General features: G+C 46.0%; 1 protein-coding gene across 1 annotated transcript in view; it reads left to right on the top strand.

Annotated features, from left to right (window-relative positions):
* Nucleotides 1-1,266: 1,266 nt before the first annotated feature.
* The window catches only part of LOC129386601 (uncharacterized), a 62,951-nt gene continuing 37,870 nt past the window's right edge, over nt 1,267-26,347 (top strand). Inside the window, exons 1-4 of the mRNA XM_055074686.2 lie at nt 1,267-1,484; nt 9,774-9,948; nt 12,094-12,209; nt 21,954-22,098. Coding sequence (XP_054930661.1) covers nt 9,796-9,948; nt 12,094-12,209; nt 21,954-22,098 — 414 coding nt within the window. The 5' untranslated portion in view covers nt 1,267-1,484; nt 9,774-9,795. The remainder of the gene's footprint in view (nt 1,485-9,773; nt 9,949-12,093; nt 12,210-21,953; nt 22,099-26,347) is intronic.

The following is a 26,347-nucleotide window of genomic DNA, read 5'->3' as shown; positions in this document are numbered from 1 at the left end:
GCTCGCTGGGCATAGCGAGAGTCTGAAGGCACTCCACAGGCAGCACGTGGATGGCTTTTTCTAGGTGTATTTAGGAGAAACGTACCACCGCACAGATAGAGCGAGACCTATCACTGGCAGACGCTATTGTAAACACAGCTGCAAGAGATACCGTGATGTCCTTCATGCGATGCGCCGTGAAATTTGGAACGTTGAAAGAGGAACGACAGAGAAGCTTTTGGGCCGTCAGGGTAAAAAATTATGGCGGTATAAAAGCCTCCTTGTAGCATGGTCAGTCATATGATTGGTTTGGTAACATCAGAGTCTCCGCGGCGTTCAAGGGGTGGGGGGGGGGGGGGCTGGCGAGGAGGCACCACGACGTTGCTCGCCGCGGATGTCTAAAGGTTCGGAGACGTAGAGAACGTAAGTGACTGAGCCAATAGGATCTAGGATAGCTAAATAATTACGGTGTAGTTAGGCTGTGTCTGTGTACAGGCACCTACGCTTGTAGTCTACCAAATAGAAATACCGCTCTGGTGACCGAAAAGCTCAGCGGCGAAACAGCCCACTCGAGCAACATATAGCGACCAAATTCAAAGTAAAGCGTGAAGGTCGGGGACTACGTACGCAGAAGGACCGAGCAGATTGGCTTGGGCAAAATTTTCCACCTCTCCGCACAAGAGCCAGACACTCTCGGTTGGTAATGGAGTCATTTTTCTCCGACGGTGAAACAAGGCGACTGGCGTAGGCAGTAACACTATCGTGGCGACGTTTACGTTGCACTGAGATGGCACATGGCCACGGACACGGGGACACCCACGCGGACTTACGTAGGGGCGGAGTGTCACTATGGGCAAGGGTGATTGGGGGGGGGAAGGGAGGAGGTTGTAAGAGGACGCAGTATCGCGGCTTCTGGGGAATCCTACGACAAAGGCACGTCTTTCGCGGTGCAATCAGTGAGAGGCCCTCTCATGATATTAGTATCCTTATAAACGTGGAGTATGTAAGTGCAAGCAGCGCGTATGCACGAGTGCAGAAAGAAAAAGAAATAGAGCAGACAGAAAACATCTCGAACGCCGGACCTTGTGATATCATGCCAACACACTTTGTCCTGTTTAAAATTTGCCTGGTCACATTTTTCGCGATTTTCGAATTTTGAATTGTGCGAATAACAGTCGCAGCCATTTAACCGCCACTACGGCCTACCGGATGGATGTCTAACTTGCGCATGGACTCTATTATCATCGGTAATGTTCACTTTCTGTATACCCACTCGCAGGCCAACCTGGAGGGCTGGGCTTGTTGCTGTGCACTGTACGAGAGGGTTTCACCAAAAGCACGTTCCAGTTTCCACAAGACGGGCTCTGCGCCATTGTCACATTCGAGTCGCTGTACACGAGCTCAGGAAACACGTTGCAGCCGCCTTATAGCGCCGACCTCGAGTATTTTTTGGAGACGGCGAGGCAACACCGCGTCACCGAGTACGCGATCGGAATCGATCACAGGTGAGTGTGTCGTGGTGGTCGCGGTGGCAGCCCGAGAAATGGCGGGGATTTACATGTTCATCTAGCAAATATCCACAACCCCGGAGTTTGCAGTGACAAATAAATATGCGCAGTCCATGAAAGTAGTGAATGAGATGGACCGTTTAGTGACGCTGTCAGCCGACTTCGCAACCACAGTGCACTTTATTGCACCGTAAGAAGAATAGTGTACGTTGTATTTTGAAGTGTTGGTTCTCTGGTAGGCAATGGCGAATACCCAAAATGGCGCCAGCTGGTTACACCAGTCAACACGTAGGCTCGGTGCTCGGGCGTGTATATTGACCCTTTGCGCGTAGCAGTTTGTTCTGGAGAAACGAGATGGCGCTTTCGGCGGCGCGCCACGCGCTGCCTCAGCGACAGCGCGCGAATACGAAACCATTGCCTCTTCTGCCCTGTTTCTGCGCGATCAGCTCTCAGGAATGCAACTGAGTTTTCGCTAACGCACTTTGCTCCAATCATGTTGCAAAGGGCGCAGCGGGGGATTGAAGACAAATGCAGTAGCTGGCTGCAAAAGTAATGACTAACATATCAAGAAATAAAGTGAATCTGTGTGACCAAGTTCGCGGACTGCTGGTGCATACGGACAGCCTGGGTTGCCTGTCATTCGCGATGCACGGCTTTCCCCGAATGTAGAAAAACTTCACTAATCCGACAGCGTTGTATCGCTATCCTCGAAACAAAGGACTTGCAAATCCTTAACGTCGGCAAGACCGAGAGTGCTGCTCGGTACAGTACGACAAAAGGAGTAGCGCCACTTCCTGCCATGTTAAGTTTCGCACACGTTATTTACAAACGTCTGTCCTAACTAGCACGAGAATTTGCGGCCACTCTGTCCCCAACATGTCAAGAATAAATGAATGTGCGCATACTTGAGTAAATGTGCTCAATAATTGCGGGAAGTAAATCATGGACTACACCGACAGCGCAGGAGTGGTCGAAGCTGAATGTTTTCAGACGGTCTACAGGAGTAAGCCAGTTACTAGCGATGATACATCTTTGCTGCAAGCTATTAAAATGTACAGAACAGCTATGTTCTAAGCCTTGTGCGCAGTAAGAAGAAATCTATCGCAACTGAGCGCACCCACGTGGGATTAAGCAGAGGATAATCAGATAGCGCCCACACCGGGCAACTAGTCCAGTCACCCAGTCACCATCTACGATATCTCCCGAAACAGAGGTTTGCCAAGCCGCACAGGTGTCACGCACATCCGTTGTAAACACGCAGACAGCTGAGACAAGCAATGTACGGGTCAGCACGTGATCAAACATGACACATAACACTGAATCGCCGCGAAAAGGGCCAATATTTCTAATGATTATGTAGTTTTCTTTATTCGGCGAGTAGGAAAGGGTGCACCGTGCTTCTTTCCTCCTCCTCTGGCTTGTGCGAGCGGGCGTGGTGCTGCTTGAACGTATTGGCGTCACGCGCGGCGGTACGGTGAGGATGCTTTAGTTCGTTGTCTGAGAAATTTACGGGATGCCAGTGGGTACAAGGTCGTTGAGAAACCACTGTGCAGCCTTTGGGTGCAACAGTATAACTACAACACGCGGAAGTTTCCCTTTGGCTGCGCAAACACGTGACGTGTATCTTCAGCGACGCGGTGTGTGCACACGTACATGTTGTAAACTATTTTGGTTCTGACCGTTTCCACACGAGGCACAGCAGCGGTGTCTGTATATTGGCAGCTTGACTTGGAAAATATTCTCACTACCTTATCACTTGGCCTAGGAACTGAAACACAGTAGGGCTCGCGTATTGGCAACCCAATGCAACCCCGAAACATGTAAGCGCGAATCGTCATCAGATATTTGCGCCACAGAGCGGCATCATTCTCTCGCATTTCGGGCGTACTATGCTATGTCTACGTTAGCGTACTGATGGCGTGGGTCAACACGGCGATCACTGCGGTCGGTAAACCCCAGCTTGATGCATATAAGCTTTGTGGTCTGGCGTAGCCTTATTGTGCTGCCAAGCAATAATACCCAAAGGGGTCCGTATAAAGAGAATGCCATGCCTATTTGCGAGAACGCAATTTTTGTAGAAGGGGTGAGCGTTTCGTAGAGGACGCGCCGAACAAGACCAAACAAATTCCTTGGCTTGATCACCTTGCGGCTCGTAAAGTTGGAATCGCGCTTGTCTACAGTGGTCAATCAGCCGACTTGGTCACCAACTATAGCAAAAAACTATTCAAGGCCATTCCGCCCTACAAATGTGCATGCCCAGTGGAGCTGTAAACGTCGTGCTAATAAATGTTCGCAATCACCGACAGGTCGTTTTCAAAGTGCAGTCGGTCACACACACGACAAATGAAGCCTAACCACGATTCCAGCCTAATCACGAGCTTCGATTCCACGAAGTCTCGGCGGAATCGAGCATCCGCACCAGTGTATGAGCGCATCCGCCGTAGCGTCGCATTAATTATCGCTTCGGGGTCTCGAAGGCTTTCCGCTCGACCCGTCGCTTATGGGCAGCCTCCTCGGCCTGCTCCCCGATGGTTCGCGCCACCAGCCGCTCTCGCTCACGTCTACGGTCCCAAAGTTGGGCTTCGTGAGCAGCTTGTTCTTCGCCTGTACACACTACACGCGGCATCCCCACTACATGCTAACTGCCGATTCGGTTGCTTGCGTAGGCGCGGGAATGCAGCAGATGGCTTGTTAGCAACCACCTGTCGCACCAAATGATGGGTCCGCGCTACGGCCATTAGGCCTCTCTCGGCGCAGCCAAACCGAGCAGCTGGCTATGTCAGGAGCTGGGGTAGCTGACGGAAGCGCATTAAGTTCACACTTCGCGACATCTCGAACGTTACCAATCACCATGAAATTGCTTTCGAACCACAGCCTGTCGCACAAATGGAGCTGTAATGTCTGTCCAGAAATATATATATATATATATATACGACACCGGATGACTCTGCAATGACACCACGCATGGTCATGTCACGGGCTCGGCTTATGCTGTATGCAGATCTATAAAACACAGCAGCTGTCACTGCTGACGCTCGCGCAGTCCGTACCCGCCCACTCGAGCACCATGCTGTACGGCATTCTTGTCATCACTACCAAAAACTATTTTATTCGTTGGCGGAAATCGCGTACAACAAACGGGGTAGGCGCGCAGTGTACCTACGTATAACAAGTTCAATGCTTCTCAAACAAACAAAACAGCGCAACTTAATCCGTAGCAGAACGATAACCACGCTCGTTCACGGTAACGATCGTTAACTATGTTTCTTAACTACTCATTACTGCTAAAGCACAGCTTAGAATTATAGTGAGAATACCGCAGCAAGGTCACATTAGCGAAACTAACTTTAGAAGTACAAAATCCAACTCGAACGCCGATCGCAGGCTTAAATACAACTGTGCACATCGCGCTGGGTGGTCCGTCCGCCTCAACGCCAGCACAAATTGAGGCCATGCCAACTTGAATCGTTTCAGTACGTCTCACAGAACGGTTTACACCGTAGAGGATGCCACCTCAAAGTAAGCAGACCAAGCGAACCCGAAAAAAGAAAAACGCCAGGAAGTGGCGTCGAACGTATGCTTGGCATAGAACACGAAGCGTTCGCCCAAGCCAGCATGCCGACGACACCTAGATGGCGCCGCGCCGCTGCCTATTCAAAGTGGCAGCGCCCATGAAAAAAAAAAATTGTCTTTAACATCGTCATCAAAGACATCGAGATGTACATTGATGTGCCTGAATTGTGGCTAACGTGGCGAAAACACTGGTTACCTTCGTTATCATTGGCCATCTGCGTCACGCGAGATTGCATCCGTACGCTACTAAGACGGAAGCATCCCGAAAAATGGCGAAACAAGGCTAAAAAATTCATCTGTGGGGAAAAGGGTTACGCCCGGCATTGCCTTAGCAAGACACTTGTGGCGCCGTGCTTTATGGAAGCATCGGAAATGCCCGCAGTTTGTCACGAATTCAATTTTGCGATTCTTTTGAATGTGTCGCATATCTATAGACGTGCACTTCTGTGATAGCGTTTTCCTTTCTGTGACGTGGGCCATATCGCAATCACATCACTCTCACCCACTGTCTGTATATAACATAATCGCTGGCCGCCAAGTTGGGATGTGCTTCTTGCCCTTTATATTCTTGAATTATGGGGTTTTACGTGCCAAAACCACTTTCTGATTATGAGGCACGCCATAGTGGGGGACTCCGGAAATTTCGACCACCTGGGGATCTTTAACGTGCACCTAAATCTCAGTACACGGGTGTTTTCGCATTTCGCCTCCATCTAAATGCGGCCGCCATGGCCGGGATTCGATCCCGCGACCTCGTGCTCAGCACCAACACCATAGCCACTGAGCAACCACGGCGGGTTGCCCTTTATATTCTGTCAGTCGGCCACATTAAGTTGCTGCCATGCACTGAAGCATGTTTCAAGTTCAGTCTGCCTCTTCGTTCACGGGAGCCTTGAGACAATTTTGACTGTGAAAGCTGTGGAAATTTGTACCGTTGAAAACAATTTGGATTACTTCGCAAGCGTGTTTTTCAGTTGAAGATCATAGTCGGCACCACACTCTAATTCAAGGCCGGTATAATGTACCGATTGCTTTTCCTCAATAATATTCCTTTGTTATCATAAAATATTTACGGCCGACCAATCGCTATGATCACGTGGACGGAGCACCACTCCAAGCTGCGATAAAATGTGGAAAGGAATAATATTAGGATACAATTATTGCGGCCCAAGAAATCAAGCTTAGTTTCATTAGATCTCAGGTTATACGGATAGATTAATAAAACCAGCTGGAGGAAAATTTCTTCCATTATTAATTTTTAATAAGTTAGGTAAATAAATGTTTTGTTCTTTCCGCGTGGTATCTCTGACTAACTGAAGTGAGAAAAAGAAAGGAAAATAGAATTCAGCTTAACATATTGTACGTTTCTTCTAAAAAGAGCTTTTTAGATGACTTGCTAAAAAACTTAAATGCTAATGGACTCCGAATCGCCTTATCACGACGCGGTCAACGTTTTTTTTGTTTCGAAACAGATCCAATCGTGCTGCTTCTCAGATATGGAGGGGAATGCTTCCTTTCACCTTTTAAATAGTTTAGGTGCGATAGAATTATAGAAATATCGAGTAGATTGAATTAAGGCGCTACGCGCCTGCCTGCGTAAACGGTTTCTCGGGTTGATTTATATAAAACACACAAATTCGTTGGTATTGGACCTCAAACAAAGGAAAAAGATGTTTCGTGCTCGAGAATGTTTTAGTCTGTCCCCCTAGCAAATACATTTTTTTTAAGTACTTCCCTTAAACATTTCCGATTTCACGGAGGCAATAAAGCGGTTAGTTGCTGCAGTATTTTAGAGCTGCTATTCCACTTCGTGTGTTTGCACAAACTCTCTGCTGCATGGGCACAAGAACCTTCCCAACATTTTCGTTTCGTTGCATGTTGTTTAACCGGTTCCGCTTGTTCTTTTGTTGTCTAATTTGCCGCAAATTAGACACCGCTTGGAAAGGCCTTCGTCCAGCAGTGGGCATAAATGAGAAGAGTGATTATCACGCGCTTGCTTGCCGACACTGAAGGTATCGATATGTGAACCAACGACTCATGCAGAAGGATACATCCGGTGTAACGAAGAGCAACGGGAAATGGTCCTGACGTTTTTTGACCTGTACGCGTGGATGATGAGTATTTAACAGCGGTCATTCGTGCTCCACAAGTTAGGCAGTGCAGCGAGCAGCTCTTAAACGCACAGGCTCTACCTTAAAAAACTCACAAAAAGTTGGGTGCATTTATTGGCGACAGCCAATATACATATCACAAACGGCTATATTCACCTAATACCTTCCTTCTGTCTGTAAGTCGACCGGTCGGTTCTCACGAAACACTGCTGAAAAGAGAAATGGAAATATTTAAATCAAGGCAGAGATGGAGCGCATCACTTTGGGTTAAAACAAAAGAATTTTTCAGCAGGTGCTTCGTGGCAGCATGTAGAGGCCGAGTACTAGGATCATTTTTTTTTTTTCTGCAGATTTGCAGGCAGTTCGACGTGCCACTTTGTGCGTGTTTCGCTACGAATGCATGCTTTAAGCATTCGAATGTCTATGCACTACAAGGAAAAGTCCAAGATTTGCTTGCACGAGTCTTGATTCCTCGGTTGACAAGTAGTATACTTGGACAACTTACCACTTAGAATGTCATTGAACGAGGAGTCTAACAAAACATGATGTCGTGTGAACGCATTGTAAATGACGAATACCTGTTTTTAGGCATTCGAGAAACGATCGAGACTGTTCATCATCGTATCTACGGTTGGAAATTTGAATTCGGTAGAGAGGATTTTAAACAAAAGCAAAATATCGTTGCGCTTCTTAAAAGTGAACTCTGACAGGCAAAAGTTGGTAATGTGTGATGCAATATCTTCCGTAAGCAACGTGATAACAGGTGTACCTGAAGGTTCAGTCGTCAGGAACGAATCATTTTCATGTTTTATCGACAATATTCCATCGTTGCTGGTAAATTGTAGGCACCGAAATACGCGGACGACACGGCGTTTATTTTTGTCGCACATAAAACGCGCCAATTGCAGGAGAACAATAAGTAGGAGCTGAAGACAGTCAGGTCCTTGTTTGCAAGTAACCACTCAAGAATTAACGCAATAAACATAATATGCTGTTTATCAGACTAAACGCGACCAGCTAAGCTCCGACATTTTGTGCTCATGCATAGAAAATACACTGTTGCAGCTTCTTCCGTGTTATAAATAATTCGGTATTACACCTGACTCCAATGTGCATGACCCATGTCAGCATCCTATGCTCAAGGTTTGCGAATGCATGTCACGTCTCTTCTACAGGGTCATGAACATTCGAATAGACATCTTGCCCATACTTTTTAACATGCTTTTCTGCGTAGGCTCCCTATTTACGTGCCAGGATTGTCGAGTAAAACCTACGCGCTACATTTGGAACCGGTACCTGCGCCAATCATAGAAAGAAGCAATACAAATCAGCTCATTTCAAAAGTGCAGAGAGTAGCAAACCTGCTTTCATCCAACTTTCGTGCTACTATTAGAATTGCTTGATAAAATAAGCGTATTGCAATGTACACAGAGCATCGTGAAGTAGAACGATACTCCTCTGTGAGCATACTTATCTTACCGGCTCTCAGTACGTAAGCGTTACGATGTACTTGTTGTCAGTATAATTTTTAGCTGCTGTTATTAGAATTTCATACGCAATAACATTAATGCCCGAGTTCATCAAGTCTCCAAGGAAATCGTTTTTGTTTTTAAAAAGCTTTGATGACTCTTAAATTTCTCATGCTTGTTGCCTGTTTGCAGAACTACCTAGGAATTGACCAATTTTTGCTTTGAGTGTCGACGTTGTTATACACGGTGCTCGCCTTGATGGCGATGTCTACAAGCAAGGTTATGTGCATTCTTCGTAATTCCCATCAATGTCAATAAAGTTAAAATGCGGAATGTAGAAAAAAATATATACATATCGTGATAAGTGGTCGAACAAAGTATGTGTCAGGCTAGAGTCATTGTTCCTACAAGGGGCATGAAGAAGGCAAGTCTCCTCGTCGAACTGCTGGCTCCAGCGTGAGACATTCATTTTTTTATAACTGTACATTACAGAAAGCGCTGTGCAGTGCTTGTATATATGCGTTTATCAGAGAAACGATGGGCTGCGTTCGGCTATGGCCATTGCGGCTTGTTTCCTTTGGAAAGGGAAAAGCCTCATAGTTCTTGTGTTTTCTACTACAGTTTTTTTCTCACTTGGTATTATCCAGTTATTACTGGCGCGAAAACGTAATTGGCCATGATGTTATACAAGTAAGCGGCAGTATTAAGATTATGTATGCTTACGGTGCAATTTTCACATGTTTATGGCACTGCTGCGATGCAGTCGCTACTCCAACAACCAAATACTGGCCTTGGGCTCTTATATACATTACGTGTGCTAGCAGACTTTTTTTTTCCATTGAGCCAGCGGCACTTGAAACGTACTGCAGTATGGTTACGATGTCTCAAAATGAGGTGGGAAGGTGACCAAAGGAGAGAGTTCTCCTTAGGAAGACTCTGGTGCCTGAACCCTGTGAAATTTGTTTTCCCGTTTTTGACATTTTTGTGTCTAAACCGCAGATTTGAGCTGCCTATCCCAGCGGCAAGAACACCACACTTTCTGATGTCCGTAAATGCTTTTGCCCATTCATAACGGTGCACCAAAGCTGACACTTTCTTCTCTAGAGAGTAAATATTTCGTCTACCCTCACCAGCGTTTGCAGGAGCGAAGCCAGAATGAGGGCACTTGCGGCTAATGCCAACACCAAACTACATTTGAATACGCTGTGGGACCAGCGAGTCTACCACTATGGCCAAGTAAACACGCCAATGAGACCCGGCGGCCGCAGTCCTGGTGGACTCGTGGTGGAATCAGCGAGAGGCCTAAAGGTCCGTCTCATTATTGCCTACGGCTACAAATGCAGAAAATCCTGCACCTTCTTTTACTTGCGATCGTCACACCCGATTCTAAAAACAATAGAGAAAACGATCGTCTAGATTGCAACAAATGCAAAACAATGGGGTATGATTTCTAAAGCTGCCATCGCTTTTTGTCTCACATCTATAGTCTCAATGTGAAGACAGTAGTCGAAATCGATGTGCCAGGCTTTCATTGCGTCGCGTCTTTCGATGCTTACTAGAAATTTGTGGGTCCGTCAAGAGTGCGTTAAACGTCGTTTCATACTAACTGCGGTAGCCCAATGCCAAGTTTTTTGGAAGTCCCTGTCCAATGTGTTAAATTAGTATTATGCTCGAGTTACCAAGAAAGACTACTGCGACTCGCTGTTATTTGAGTTGGCCGTCATTAGCCAAATACCTCAATGAGTAATCTGCAAATAAATGTTTTGTAGCCGACCCACTGACGTGATGACATTGAACAATGGGCACATTGTACTTAGTGATCATGTGACAATTGGAAAAGTCACTATAGCTGTCCATAGCCTTAAATGCAGCTCATCCTATAAGATGAATAATAATCAGGTGTCGCCTATGTCGTCGATATATCTGCCGTCCTTGTTGGCCTCATTTTTTTTTTTTGTTTGACTTGAGTCAGGCACCTGTTCATCGTTGTTGGAGAAAGCAACGGTGCTTGTACTTAAGAAGCGTGGTAAGAACGAGATACGTAATAGCGGACCCCTACCTCTGCTTCCATTTTTTTCAAGGGGCCTTGAAGACTTCAGCCTAGGCCGCCTGTTGCAGTTTACCGACCAACCTACTGTAATAACAATGTGACAGCACGATTTCAGGAGACGCCGTTTCAACAAAGCAGCTGTTCTTACTCATAAACATTCATACTTAAAAAAAAAATTGAAGACAAAAACACCGCATGAGCATTATACATGGGCTCTAGAAATTTATTTGGCTCAGGTAACCATGATATTGTTCCAGCAGAAATTGGAAAAAAATGGTATCAGGAGCGTCACTCAACTAGCCTTCTGTAAGCCGAACACAGTGACTAAGCGTTAACGGTAATTCTTCAAAGGCATCCTAGCTTTATTACTTTTCTGTACATTTCGCGGACAAATGCCACCGTTAATATTAGCAAGAATGCTTATGTTATTGTTCAAAAACATGGTACCAGTCTATTTTTCAGTGGAAGAAATCCCGCTCATCTAGTGTGATAGTTCGAGTCACTTTCTCGAAGAGCTCACACACTCGACAAATTTCCACAATTTTTACGACAGTCAAAAGAAAAAGTAAATATTTTTTTCCGCCAAAACGCCGATATTTAAACACCACAAGTTATTCAATACGTTTTCAGTGACATAGAGGTAGGTAATGAATAAAAAAAATTAGATGTCTGGTTTATGTATGGCACGATGTGGAACGCGTAAGCTAATCACGCAGATATTAGAGCTGCTTCTATATTGTTGCTCTCGTTTATGAATTTAACTGCATTCTTCCTACTAGATCAATGTGAAGTAACAACAGGGCACACAGCCGAGGCATACACCGATATTCCAGTAGACTGCAAACATGTGGCGGATTAGCGTGAATCATCGACAGTCTCATACCTCTTAATAGTCTACATTTGCTAGGCGTCTATCTTACTAAAAAAAAGGCCTACAGATCCGGAATATCGGTGCATACCTCCTTGTGTACCATTCAACAGCAAGGTACACAGTCGAAGTCACATATGCCAGAGCCATATATGGCGAATGATTACCTGGAATATTGATGCACTGTTGGTTATCAGCCAAATGTCAAAAAAGAAGCTATTGAAATAATGGCGTTCACAAGTGTAACGTATATGCGCAGTGGGCTTAACCGCCAATGAGTGCCGTACTTCACTTGTTCTATGTGTGCTGTCACTAGATGCTAGTTCTGCCCACGCAATTCGCGTCACTGTTGCCCTCTAGATAGCGCTGAACAGTAGTGACGACTGCGATCGCAGTTCCTCCTTCTTTATCGGGGTGCGAGAAAAGCACGAATCCATACCACGTGACTATGTCATTCCATCACGCAGCTGACCTTTACTTGCTCTGCGAGTTTGTCGCTGTCATCTAATTGAGCCCTCTCTCCCTTAATGAACAGATAATTTCGGACTTGATGAACGACAGGAAAGATCCCATGTTGAGACCCAGTTACACGATACTACATTTCCCGCTGCACTCCGAGAAATCCGCCCCCTACGTTGCTGAGGCACTGAGGTAAGAGTCTGGTTGCTGACATATGCTCAACAGCTACACATTTCAACTTTCAGTCATACATAGCGATTGTTCGCAGTCGTACTCAACCGATTTTAATATGCTCACTTAGCCGCCATAGTGTGCATGGTTGCATTCACCACTACTGCTATAAATACAAGCTCCTAAATTTGCAGCTGCCATGATGGTGCAATGAGATACGTATGCAAAATGTGGGCTAACTAGTGATAAAACCATCGGCACAACGCAAAATGAATCGACCAGGGACGCAGTGCTACCCAGCAATCAAAAATTCACTGACCACATTTCCCATAGCGTAGGACAGTGCTTCAATTGTGGTAGTCGAAATAGCATGGCCACCTCTCACACAGGCAGTTTCTAACAGAAATAGCCTTGCATCCACATGTATGTTGAGCGTTTTTGTTTCTCTATGAAAACTACAAGTTCAGTGAAGTTTTTTCGTTTATTTTTGTGCTGCGGAGGTATGCTTGTGGTAATCGATGCAATATGAGTGCGTAGAGCATGTGGAGGCAATTCTAAATTCAGTTCCATTCATTATTTTTTTTACAAATCGCACACTTCTATGGAAAAACTGCGAAACAAACTTGATGGCTCACGTTGTTTCCTATAGTTAAAACAGGGCTGGCATTCCCACTATTATTTCTGGCTTCAGAAAGATACCTGTCGGACAAAACTATGTTACTTCACCGTCAAGTATTAGCTCTTCTGAGCTTGCAATATACGTCACCACTTTGTGTGGAAACTGTGATAGCAACCTGGGAGCTCATCTGGTTTTACCTAGTTTAACCAGATTTCCCCAGTTACGTGACTAGCTATTTGCTTTGCACCACCCTTAGATCTTGCCACAGATAGTTTTGACTCAACTGCATAGCTTGAGTCTTTTTCGTGTTTGACATAAGAGGCTATGTAAAAGTTAAGAATGTTGAGAGGTGCTTTAATTTTACATCATTGCATGGGTTAGCTTAATAAAATTTACATTAGTAAAGACATTATTCCACGGGGTGCTTCTTGATTTATATTTCGCTGAGGAACTTGCGAAGTGCAATTTACTGGAAAACCACACGAATGACAGGCTGAGTGCAATGCTAGACGAAGTACGCATAATTACTTGTACATTGCTGAAACGGAACCGTAAACACAAAATAAAGATAATGTACACGTGAATAAGAACAAGATAGGATGAGAAATTGCAAGTAAAGGGCCACATGATCAAATCAAATCAGGAAGAGTGCAGATGTACAGACACGAAGAGAACGCCATGCTTGTTTCGTGAATGCAATCTGTTATTTAGATAGCGGAACCGATCGCTCACTAACCCATGTCCCTGCCCCGACTGAGACTAAACAAAATACCTCCTGTATTTCCTGTATACCCGTTCATGTTCGAGGAAAAAACTGCAGCTAGTAATTTGCACACCTCATTTAGCGTTTTCTTTCGTATACCATTCGAGTTACTTCCAGTGCTCTGCGCAGAGCAACTTAGTCGGATATGGAAGACCGGCTAGACTTGCTGCAAGTCTTACTGAGTGTTAATTTCTGCCTATCATGGTACCAATGTCGCTATGCCCTTCGTCCGACGCGAATTAATATTCAGAAGTCTTGCATTTCTTTATGCTCAGGAACTCGTCACTCTACCTTCCTTAGTTATGACGGCAATTGCATTCCGTCGGCGTCTCATAATTATACTGCAGCGCTCAGGCGCCACACGCAGCAGCCAGAATGCCGAGACGAAACTGCGCGGTTATTGTGAAGTGAGCGCAGCTTGATAGCGCATGACGTGCTTTTTCGCAGCTCTTAGCACTACGCCTTTAGTTTTTTAGTAAATTTTGGATCTTTGGATAAGACTACGACTTTGGATCTGTGGTTCTTGGGCAGGTGAGCTTGGCAAGCTGCTTGGTGAGGGGAACTAAGCTTAAACGGGGGGTGGAGGGGTCCTGAACAACCGCTCATGCTTGGCGAAACAACATAGTCCGCGGATAGTCTACGCTGCTGTGAACATCTCAGTCAGGTTTTGTTGTCGTGTGCGGCGCTTGAAGCTCGTGAGTGGAGTGCGAAGTCACTTTTCTCTCAAACACTCTCTTTTCAACGGAAGCCGGCTCCTCACTCTTTTATGTGTGCTTTATTTCATAATATAGCAGATTGCCATGCGCAGCTGCTATTGGCCAATAGCTGAGATCAATCAAGAAGGGTGATTGGATTGAAAGTGCGCTTCTTGCTTCTTTTACTGTGTATATTTATTGACGAACTTTAATGAACGTGCTGAAGTAGGCCAAAATCAGCTTTCGAATTTTGATAATAAATACGTACTTCCGGAAGAAGCCGACTGTCGTCTGCTCACGCTCGGCCGCGTAGGAACGGAACTTTGGCGACCCTGCTCATCGGTGTCGTAGCCGTTGGGTCTCGCTGATTTCCACTAGTTTAGACCACAGGCAATCTAGACACCGCGCGTTCCTGGCCGCTGCTGGTTACACGACTTGTTGGGCTTCGCTTCGGAATGATGCATTAATACCGCTTCAAAATGCGCAAGTAGGTGCGAGACAAAACCGGTCCGCACCGCGTCGTACGGCCAGACTGGAGCATATGAGCGCGATTCCGCACTGAAGCCCTGTCGCGCACAAAGCAAGCTCTGCGCACGGCACTTTCGCAGGTAGCTCCGGACTGCTACGCGTAGAAATCGCGGCCGCCGCGGGGGGCCGTGACGAGTCCATTGGTTGAGCGCACTGCTGCTCGCTGAGGAGCAGTGCGCTCCACCACAACCCACTACCCATATTCTAGTGCTCCAGAATATGGGTAGTGGGTTCAGGTGCCGGCGCGCACCATGCGATGCGGTGGCGAGGTCTTGGGTGTAAGCGGTGGCGCTGTTGCATCGTGGGCTGTAGGCTCGGCGCGTCCGCGCGCGTGGCTAGCAGTCCCGCCAAGCTGCCTGTGGCTCTTTGTTGCTTTTTGTGCGGTGCGTTTTGTCTCTTTGTGAGTTCGCGGCGTTAAGACTGTGCTCATGCTGAATCGTCGGCGTCAACGGCATTGTTTTGCTCCCGGTTGCAAAACGGGATACCAGTGGACTAAAGGCGATCAGCCGTCGCTCTTCGCTGTGCCAAAGGATGACAACCGACGCAAGGAGTGGGAAGGCAACCTTCATCGTAAAGATAAGGTTTCGGACGAAACCTGCTCTGGGTGTGAGCTACATTTGGAGCCATCATGCATTGTGAGGGACTTTATACACATCATTGACGGCAAAGAAGTCGGCATCGCGCATGGAAAGCCGGAACATTTACCCGATGCGGTGCCAACTTTGCTGCCGAACGCGCCGAGCTATCTGTCAAAGGAAACACCGCTGCAGAGACCAGCTAGAAAGAGGAAAAGCACACGTACATATCCTAATGAAGCGAAAAGACCACAACGTAATGATTCCGACGATAACAAGGAATCGAGGGGTCCGGACATTGACACTGAGAGTAGCGTGTTGGCAAACGACCAAGACCCTTTTGAAGTTGACGAAGCATCTGTGCCGGACGATTTTTCTAGGCTGGATGTTCCTTCAGAATACTGGAGCTGCCATGGCATACCTGATTACAGTGGGACTGTGTACTGCAAGCTAGGAATGGGCGAAAATCAATGCGTGGAGTCAGAGATAGTGGTGATGCTTTCACGCGATGATGGGCCGGGCGCCGCATATAGTGCGCACCTTAGCGGCCACTTAGGAGAAACGGGACGCATTGCCAGCTGTGAGGGAGGAAACAGACTGCTTCGAAGTGTCCACCTATACTGCCTATGTAAAGGAGCACTGTCCGTTAGCAGCATGCCGCAAAACAGCCTTACCAAAGGACTTCAAGCGCAGTTGACCCTACACGACGGCACATACTTCAGTGAATGATGCGCCGGAAAGGAGCCATCTAATGGTATGCAGATTTCTTTCAAATTATTTATTTCAATGTTGCTTCCAACTTCACAATATAATGCATGTACGATTATTTAACAAGGCCGAAGTTGTGATCATATATTTTTCATCTGTTTTGTTCTACTTCGCAGGACAGGCATGTGTATCCTGCCGCTACCTCAGAAAGGCCTTACTGACGCGGTGTTCAAGGGTAAAGCGGTCAGTTAGAAAGACTGTGCAAAGTATAACGCAGACGTTCAGTGCGACAAAAAACCGGAGGCTATCATCACGAATGAGTGACCTGAAAGATGAGCTCTGCAAGATGCAAGAGAATGCTTCTAAGCCTATGGAAGTGCTCGAGGCAGAGATCTCAGCCCTGGATCCTAAACAGCAAGAAAAGTGTGAGACAATGTTTCTTGGTAGCGAAAAAAAAAGCAGCAAGGGAAATGCGTACAGTAAAGCTTGGATTCTCTAATGCATATTAGTGAAGAGGAAAAGTGCAAAGTTATATGAACAGCTCCGAAATCACAACAATATTTGCCTGCCAAGCAAGAGTACACTAAGGCGCTATTTACAGGCTTACAAAACCACTTTTGGTTCAGCTACAGAGTACTTTGCCAACTGAAGAAAAAAACTCAACGCATGGATAGCTCTAAGCTTCGTGGCGGCCTTTTGTTTCATGCAATCAAATTGTCTGAACACCTAAATGTGACATCATCTGGTCGTATTGAAGGATTGGTTGACTTGGGCCCGTTTACAACTGACGGACAGAATGTTCCATCTGGCCATGGGATGGTCGTAATGTTTGTGCCGTTTACTGGCCGATGGTCGCAAGTTATTGGCACTTTTGCTACTAGTGGCAATGTCAAGGCTGAAATGCTGCGAAAATTCTAATAGAAGCCACAATTGTAGCCGAGGCCAGTGGACTTGAGGTTGATTTCATTACATGTGATGGTGCGTCATGGAATTGTCGTATGCGGAACCTATTGGGAATTGGCGTAAAGAATAGAAGGATTACGTGCAGCCGAGAACACCCTTGGACCCTTCTCGACAGCTGTTTTTCCTATCGGATTTTCCGCATCTACTAAAATGCCTTAGGAACTCTCTACTCAAAGGTGCTCTGAACACTCCAAGTGCTATGGTAAGTGCCCATACTTGTATAATAGCACTTGTGCTAGGAAGCCTTATGAAAGCTGCGTTCTAGCTACTGCGTTATTTGACAGCTCAACATGTGGTATGTTAACTGTTCTAGGTTTCCATTCAGCCTGTAAAACAGGCCTTCAAGCTCGACTCGAGCCAGCTCACTCTAAAGGCAATGCCTGGCTTGACATCTGCACACTTGGAACCTAATGGGCTTGAAAAGATGAGGGTGACACTTGCATCCCAGCTATTTGGAAATCGTGTTATCAATGGCCTACACTTCTATAAGGACAAGTTAGAATCGTCTTGGGGTAACATTGATGCAACAATATCATTCTTCAGGTAAGCAAGCGTTTTTTTAGAAGAATCACAATCTATTCCTAATTGGATTGAAGGGCACTAAGATATTATCGCGAACCATTCAAAGCTCTGTTATTTTTTTTAGCTGCCGTCGGCATGTGGCCTTATCAGTGTCATTGTATCGCGCGGATCATTTATATATGTACTCTCTGTTCGACGGGTAAACGGGTATTCTCTGTTCGACGACCAGCGAGTACGTTTCTAGCTATCGCCAACGCCGAGTAGATTTGCGGGCGCAAGTCAGCCCAATAAAGAGTTCATACGCGTGCTGCATCTACCTGCCAGTCCATTTGTTGCCTGCGGCATTGCCACCACCACGTAACGTTATAGCACTGACAGCAACAGCATTTGTTGATGACTGCTGGACATGTTAACCTCAATTTTCATTTCTCACTTTTCTGCATAACCGCGTTCTTGCTCCTATGCTTATTTAATGTATCGTTGCGACAGCAACGTAATTTGGTTATTGTACCATGTGGTATCCTATGTCTGCACTAAAGTTCGCTTTTCACTTTTACAGAAAGTTCTGTCAGCAGTCTCATAAGGATCATGACGTCTCGGTTTACAGTGCAAGCATTGCGTCCAGGCTCTAATAGTGTACAGCAAATCAAGGACTTCCTGCAGCTGTTACCACGCTGGGAAACGTATGCAAATGGTCCATGATTCATAAGTTTGTCAACAGCAGTTGGCTTTAAGGTCACACTTTCTGCCACCCTCGAACTATTGGACTTCCTGAGTACACAGGACTTTAAGTATTTAATGACATCGCGCTTGAGCCAGGATCCATTGGAGAACTTTTTCGGTATCGTTAGGCAGTCCTGTGGATCTAACGATCACCCTACACCAACCCAATTTATGATTGTAGTGAATTGTCTTTCGTTTTACAATCTAGCGAGCGTAGTGAGATCAGACAACGCCGACAGCAATGAGCCAGTTACTTCCTTGTTGGACGCATATGATCCCAACACTGCAGAGGAAGACATTATAGAGTCGGGCAATCTCTCACTGGCTGAAGGCAAACTACGCCAAATATCTCCGGATCACAGCGGTTATGTTATCGAAAACAGCGAGGACCGGCTAATACACTACATGGCAGGTTATGTAGAGCGCAAGTTCATTGCACGCAGTGACTGTGTCGAATGCAAAAACTTCCTTCTACAGGCGCCAAATGAGGAAAGCCACGACAGTTAGTTTACTGCAATTTGTGACAAAGGAGGGTTGCTCTACCCGTCCCGTGTGCTTTTTTTTTTTTTTTTGACGGCGAGAAGGCTGGAAAACCCTTTCACAACTTTTTTTAGTCAGGGAAACCTTTGCAGTAACAGCATAGTAGATGTTATGGTTCTGGGCAAATCTCAGATATCGTGTGTTGTAGGGTGCAGCCAGCACTGAGAAACGCTCACAGCCAGCATTGTCAAGTTTTATGTTTTCACAAGGCTGCATTTTTGTGTTAAAGCAATCAATGAGTCGCGAGAAGCTCGCAGGAAAAGAAGCTTCATGCTAAGATGGGCAAGTGCTCATATTCGCACGGCTAAATGTACTGTGCAAACAAGAAAACACGGTATTCCTTTGAGAAATTGAAGAATATGTTTCACACTGTGCATAGTTGCAGCGCTGCAATAAAGGAGCACTTTATTTTATAAAAGTTATTTTGTCTTGTCTTGCATTCTTCAGTGTTTATACATCGGCGCCAATTGACCCTTCGTGTTGAAGAAAAAAATATGCATGCATCAGACAAACAATTGAAACAGGGGCATGCATACCACACTTAAGATTGTCGCATTCGCATATAGTTCGCGGTACACACAACGGTCTCTAAGTGAAGCGTTATATTTATTCCAATTTTTTGTTGCCCCGCCCCTCTACTAAAACACTTCCGATGGCTCAAGCTGGAGTACTCTCGGCCACGTTTGTCCACAGCTTCGAGCTGGCCGCTGGATAACCCCGATGATCGATAGAATGTTCACTCCTCTCCCTTTACTCAGCATTTCCTATGGGCGGCGATAATACTACTATGCACTAACGTTGAAATATGGGAGCCGTACCTGCAAAAGAGCACGATCAGCGTTGCGGAACATTAACGGGGCCGCCCGTCCGCACCACGGCGCTATCGGCTGTTGGCTACTACTGCATCTAATTCTCTTGATTCGCCGACAATATATGTGTAGAGCTGCACCTATTTGTAGGACCTGTTTTAAAAGACAGAGCCTTGTTTATTTCTCCGACGATTCTACGCACAGCGCGCAGCTGCGGCACGGCGCGCCGCATTTCATACAACCCATGCTCTGGTGGCGGCATCTGGTATCGACACAAGCCGCCTCACCCGCAGCCGCTCCCTGAACCCACTACCCATATCCTAGAGCACTGTAATTTTGCGTAGATAAACTGCATAGGCTCCCTTTGGGAAGACAGAGTTGCGTTAAGCCACGCCATCTTGGGCTCCAAGGCTATGCGGGAAAGCCATTCCCAGTACGCGTAGGGGCGGCGCTTGCGCGACAGTGCGTGCAGCGTTTTTTTTTTTTTGTTTCGCTTTCTTTTTAGACTTTGTTTCTGACGAGTAAAAGTCCGTAGCTCAGCTGATGATTACAAGCCTAGATATTACGCTTACCTGCCTTACTGTTTCATGATTAGGGGAACTGCAGCGTAACGCATGCGCCGGCGCATGGTGGCACCGTCGTGAGCCTTTGCGATTTCCCTGCGAAGTGTCAAGTATAACGCTAAGTTTTTATAGATAAGCGATAATTCTTATTAGGCAGGGATGTGACAACGGCTCGCGACATCTAAAGGACACGAATGCGCGTATTGAAGGAACAGCGCTGATCCCTCCAACATTCCTCGTGTATAATGTATGGAATTTCAATACGTTCCAGGTGAATGACCCGACGAATTTCAAGCACTCAAGTACATTTTGCATTAACACCCCATGCACCACTATGTCGATTATGAGGATTTCAGTACATCCTTGTACTGTTTTTCATGTTGCTAAGAAATTTAGCCGTCTTATGGGTCTCATATGCAGTAGGCACGTGTTGACTAATGCTGCATAAACAAGTGCAATAAACAAGTGCACTTCTACAGTCGACTTCTAAAGGCCTACTTGCAGAGATAAAAAGAAATATCCGACACTTACAATACCCACAATCGGAACGTTTCCCCGGTGCGACGTCGAGGTTCCGGAGACTTAGCAAAACCAACCATAGCGCCACCTTGGCTGGACTTTTCTCTTCACAGGGTGGAAGTGCTCCGATTTTTCATCCCACGCTGGCGCGCGCCGCGTTCGCTTTCATCTTTCGCTCTGCTTGTTCACTCGTTTACGCCGACGCTCGCTGCAGGATTGGGCACCTAAGAGCTGAGCTCTAAGACAGGACCTTTTCCTTCACACTCCGTCATGCCGCAAGCGCTTAGGTGCGTCCTGTGGCATTTAGTCCAGAATTTAACTGAGAAACTACATGCCAACACATAATTTTCGGTCAGTAGCAGCGAGGAACACGCAACTAGAATATATTGACAATGCCGCTGTCAATTGTTACTTGTCGGCGGGTTCCTACGGAGCAGCAAAGCACTGGAGACAGTCTTGGCCACGTGATGGCGCTCGGCGAATAGCGGCGCTAGAATTTCGGAGGTGGTGCGAGCGGCGCGCGGAAAACAGTGGCGCAACTCGGCCTTCATGAAGGGGGTTCCCTTAACTAAAGGAGAGGAACGTTAGTTTGGCGTCGCCAAAATCGGGAGTTGTAGCGTATACGCGAACATCAAAAATCAAACTTGAACTACCCGTCATGGTGACGTTCAGTAGGCGGAGCGTTGTAGGCACGCCCCACTCAGCCGTAGCCTTTGCAGTGCAATGCATTGAAGTAGCGGCAGCATTTTCGAAGGATGTGTTTGACTGCGAAAAACTCCGCTTCTACTGAACGCACTGAAGTATTTTTGGTGGCAAAGTAGTTTTAAAATAGCACACTTTAACTTCAAATGCATTTGTTCACTTCCATAAAAAGTGTTTCAGGGTTCATTTAATGTAATCTTGGGTGATGACGGTACCGTACTTATCCGAGACTACATCTTATACGATGAAATCATTGTGGCAATGCAAATGCCCGACCTTCGTGTGGTGAGTGACAACTGGTAACGAGCCGTAAACTACTACGAAATCCGCAACAAAACCTGTTGCCATGGTTACTGTGAATCGGAGTTTCCTTCGGGAGAACCAGGAGACCATTAGGTTAATTCAGTTCTGTGTATCATTTCTGCCTTACAGTAACGTAGCGTGTAAGTGAAGCGAGTAATATTAAGTTCTCAAAGCCAGAAAACTAGAAATATAGATTCTGCGAAGATAACATTGCACCATGTTATGTCATTCAGGAGTCATCCGGTGGACGTGTTGGTCTTCATTGCATTCCACGCGGAGGAAGACTCGAACTACATGAATTGCCGCATGGTACCACCGACCATACGCTCCACGCAGCTACTGCATCTTTACAACAAAGCTGAGTACCCTATTCGTTTGGTAAGTGCTCTGAGCACCTCCTATTTGCTATGCACACGGGACTCGCAAGTACCATGCAAACTCAGTAGTAATGAATGTCCCTAGATATATTAAAAATTGTCTTTATTCAATCTTGCATACTGAGCACAGCTTCCCCTTTCAGTTTATCCACCAAGAGGAATGAATGTGATGTGGTCATATAGTAAGCACGGCATTCCGATCGATTACTCGCGTTTACCGCCTCTAATTAACGCTAGGACTCTGAGATGCGCTGTAACGGGATCGCTGTGGGTTAATTTCGAGCACCAGTGGTTCCACAAGGCGCACACGAAGTCGGGAAATTGAGCCCTCTTACCGTTCTGCCTGCGTCGGAGCGCGAGTCACCGCGGCAGGGAATCGAACCGCCAACCTCGCACCGGCCAAATGACGACGTGGCAAATGATTTCACCACGTGGCTCATCGTGATGGTGCCCGCTGTTCATGGCAGGAAGCACTGCACGTCATCACATGGACGCGGAAGCGGAATTATCCGAAAAACGAGGAAAAAAGAATTAAGGCCGTATTCTAGTGTAATGTTTATTGCGGTGCCTATCCGTCAACGTTGAAAAAAAGTGGCTCGTCCCACTGGTATCTCTGAAGCTGTGGCCAGCACGAATGGCTTTCTTTTTATTTCAATGAGTCATTTTCTTATCTGCTTTACTAGGAGCCAGCTGCATCTGGAGAATTGCAAAAAAGAAAAAAGAAAGAACAAGACTCAAAATTACTGGCTCGCGCTGCACTTTTCCAGTTGATGTTCTTCGTTTTTTTTTCTTGAGTAAGAATGCCAGTACTCTAATTGAAACATTGCATCGTTATTACCGTCACAGAACTGATTTGAAATATCAGATTTACTCCATGTCGTGCCACTGGAAGAAAACGTTTCCCGTTCACCCACTGTCGATTAGTCTGTGCCCGCTACACCAAGGTACTGTTATACCTGGTGCAGAAAGGAGCCGCCGCTACCTTCAACGGTCTTGCAAATTCAGTCTTCTATGACTGCCTTCAATTACTGCACTGTGCAGCTGCAGTATCCCAGTGGCTAAGACGCGGGCTCAGTCCGGGTACTTGAATTTACGTGCACTTTGAAGAACTCCAGGTTGTCAATATAGATCCGGAGTCTACCCACTACGGCATGCATCTTAATCAAATGGTGATTCTGGCACGTCAAACCCAATAAATAAAGCTTGCGGCACTCCGCACAACTGATTTACTAAATGAATGTTGCAGCTTCTTTTGGTGTTGCAATAGATTAGGTCTGCTGCTCGCTATTAACACAGCATATCTTAAAGCAATAAAGGTTTTAAGCTGACAACTACACACTATCGTGTTGTTGCGATCAATTGTATGTATAGGTAAGTTTCAACAGCTCTGTGTGTGCGTCTGGATAAGTCCGCATGGCTTTTGGGCATTGCTTCTCGTCGTGGGTGACTATTGTGGACATCTTGAAGAGTACGTTGAGAGTAACTCTGAATAGTAACTCGACCAGTCATGAACGTCAGGACTGCCGACAGCAGAGAACATGCCAGGAACACCAGAATTGGAAATCGTTTCATTGAAATGGCACCACAGTGCCGTCCGGTCAGTCCTAGATAGACAGAGCCACACGAAAGAAGGATATTGTGCACCACTCCCATGGCACGTTGAATTGCCCGCGGTCTGTGCTTCACGCCACAAGCCTGCGGTTCCTTGGCCTTTCTTTCTTTGCGTCTTTGTATACGTTCTTGCTGATCAAGAAAGAAAGATCAAGAAATATCTGATCAAGAAACGCCAATGTATGAAAGCCTCTAACCCTACAGCTAGAATAGAACTGGCAGAACTTTCGAAGTTAGTCAACAAGCGTAAGACAGCTGACATAAGGAAGTGTAATATGGATAGAATTTAACAGGCTCTCAAGAACGGAGGAAGTCTAAAAGCAGTGAAGAAGAAACTAGGAATTGGCAAGAATCAGATGTATTTGTTAAGAGACAAAGCCGGCAATATCATTACGAATATGGATGAGATATTTCAAGTGGCTGAGGAGTTCTCTGCAGATTTATACAGTACCAATGGCACCCACGATGATAATGGAAGAGAGAGTAGTCTAGACGAATTCGAAATCCCACAGGTAACGCCGGAAGAAGTAAAGAAAGCCTTGGGAGCTATGAAAGGGGGAAGGCAGCTGGGGAGGATCAGGCAACAGCAGATTTGTTGAAGGATGATGGGCAGATTGTTCTAGAGAAACTGGCCACCCTGTATACGCAATACCTCATGACTTCGAGCGTACCGGAATCTTGGAGAAACGCTAACATAATCCTAATCCATAAGAAAGGGGACTCCAAAAACTTGAAAAGTTATAGACCGATCAGCTTACTGTCCGTTGCCTACAAAGTATTTACTAAGGTAATTGCAAATAGAATAAGGAACACCTTAGACTTCCGTCAATCAAAAGACCAGGCAGGATTCCGTAAAGGTTACTCAACAATAGACCATATCCACACTATCAATCAGGAGATAGAAAAATGTGCGGAATATAACCAACCTTTATATATAGCTTTCACTGATTACGAGAAAGTGTTTGATTCAGTCGAAACCTCAGCAGTCATGGAGGCATTGAGGAAACACGGTGTAGACGAATCGTATGTAAAAATACTGAAAGATATCTATAGCGGCTCCACAGCCACCGTAGTCTTCCATAAAGAAAGCAACAAAATCCCGATAAAGAAAGGCGTCAGGCAGGGAGATACGATCTCTCTAATGCTATTCACAGCATGTTTACAGGAGGTATTCAGAGAGCTGGACTGGGGAGACTTGGGGATAAGAGTTAATGGAGAATACCTTAGCAACTTGCGATTCGCTGATGATATTGCCTTGCTTAGTAACTCAGGGGACCAACTGCAATGCATGCTCACTGACCTGGAGATGCAAAGCCGAAGGGTGGGTCTAAAAATTAATCTGCAGAAAACTAATGTAATGTTTAACAGTCTCAGAAGAGAACAGCAGTTTACGATAGGTAGTGAGGCACTGGAAGTGGTAAGGGAATACATCTACTTAGGAAAGGTAGTGACTGCGGATCCGGATCATGGGACTGAAATCAAATCAGAAGAATAAGAATGGGCTGGGATGCGTTTGGCAGGCATTCTCAGATCATGAACAGCAGGTTGCCATTATCCCTCAAGAGAAAAGTTTATAACAGCTGTGTCTTACCAGTACTCACGTACGGGGCAGAAACCTGGACGATTACGGAAAGAGTTCTACTTAAATTGAGGATGACGCAACGAGCTATGGAAAGAAGAATGATAGGTGTAACGTTAAGGGATAAGAAAAGAGCAGATTGGGTGAGGGAACAAACGCGAGCTAATGATATCTTAGTTGAAATCAAGCAAAAGAAATGGACATGGGCTGGACACGTAATGAGGAGGGAAGATAACCGATGGTCATTACGAGTTACAGAATGAATTCCAAGGGAAGGGAAGCGTAGCAGAGAACGGCGGAAAGTTAGATGGGCGGATGAGATTAAGAAGTTTGCAGGGACAACATGGCCACAATTAGTACATGACGGGGTAGTTGGATAAGTATGGGAGAGGCCTTTGCCCTGCAGTGGGCGTAACCAGGCTGATGATCATGATGATGATGATACGTTCTTTTTTTCTGGCTTTTCTCTTACACGTCCGCAAATTCCACGTAACTCATTTAGCGCAGTGTCATTCTGTGCTCGTGTTTCTTTATGGCGCCGTTAAAAAAAAAAAAACTGTTAGCAACTCGCGAAACTGTCAGTTTCACTTAAGTAGTGAAGTCGTGATAAAAGTGGTAGACACGGATGCCGTAGCTTGCGTAGGGGAGGCTTCTCTTGATGGCAGGTTTGGTAAACACGCTCCCACGCCGCGACGGTACTGCAAGTCCACCAGAAAGTTGCTTACGAGGTATTTTTGCAACGTTTGTCCGAGCGCGAACAAGGCAGTGATCGACTATCTGCACAATCTTGACATTCCCTTCTGTTCTTCCATACAGCCACACTGACGTGGCCTCCATTTTTTCCTCTTCCGTATCAACATTTATTTTACACATAAAAATTCTACGATCGTGGAAATTACAGATCAAATGAGGCTAGTTCTTGTCATAGCGGTAATATTATATGACAGCATTAGGTTAAGACAGGCGCTTTGAAGCCAAACGGACGATGTTGGAAAGGCATGAACAACCCATTAGTGCCAGGCTGGATTACAGAGTTCCACAGTCGGCGCGCGCAGACGCT

This window comes from Dermacentor andersoni, chromosome 4 (genome assembly GCF_023375885.2).
Source record: "Dermacentor andersoni chromosome 4, qqDerAnde1_hic_scaffold, whole genome shotgun sequence".
Taxonomy (NCBI): Eukaryota; Metazoa; Arthropoda; class Arachnida; order Ixodida; family Ixodidae; genus Dermacentor; species Dermacentor andersoni.
This window is presented reverse-complemented; position numbering and strand designations above follow the sequence as displayed.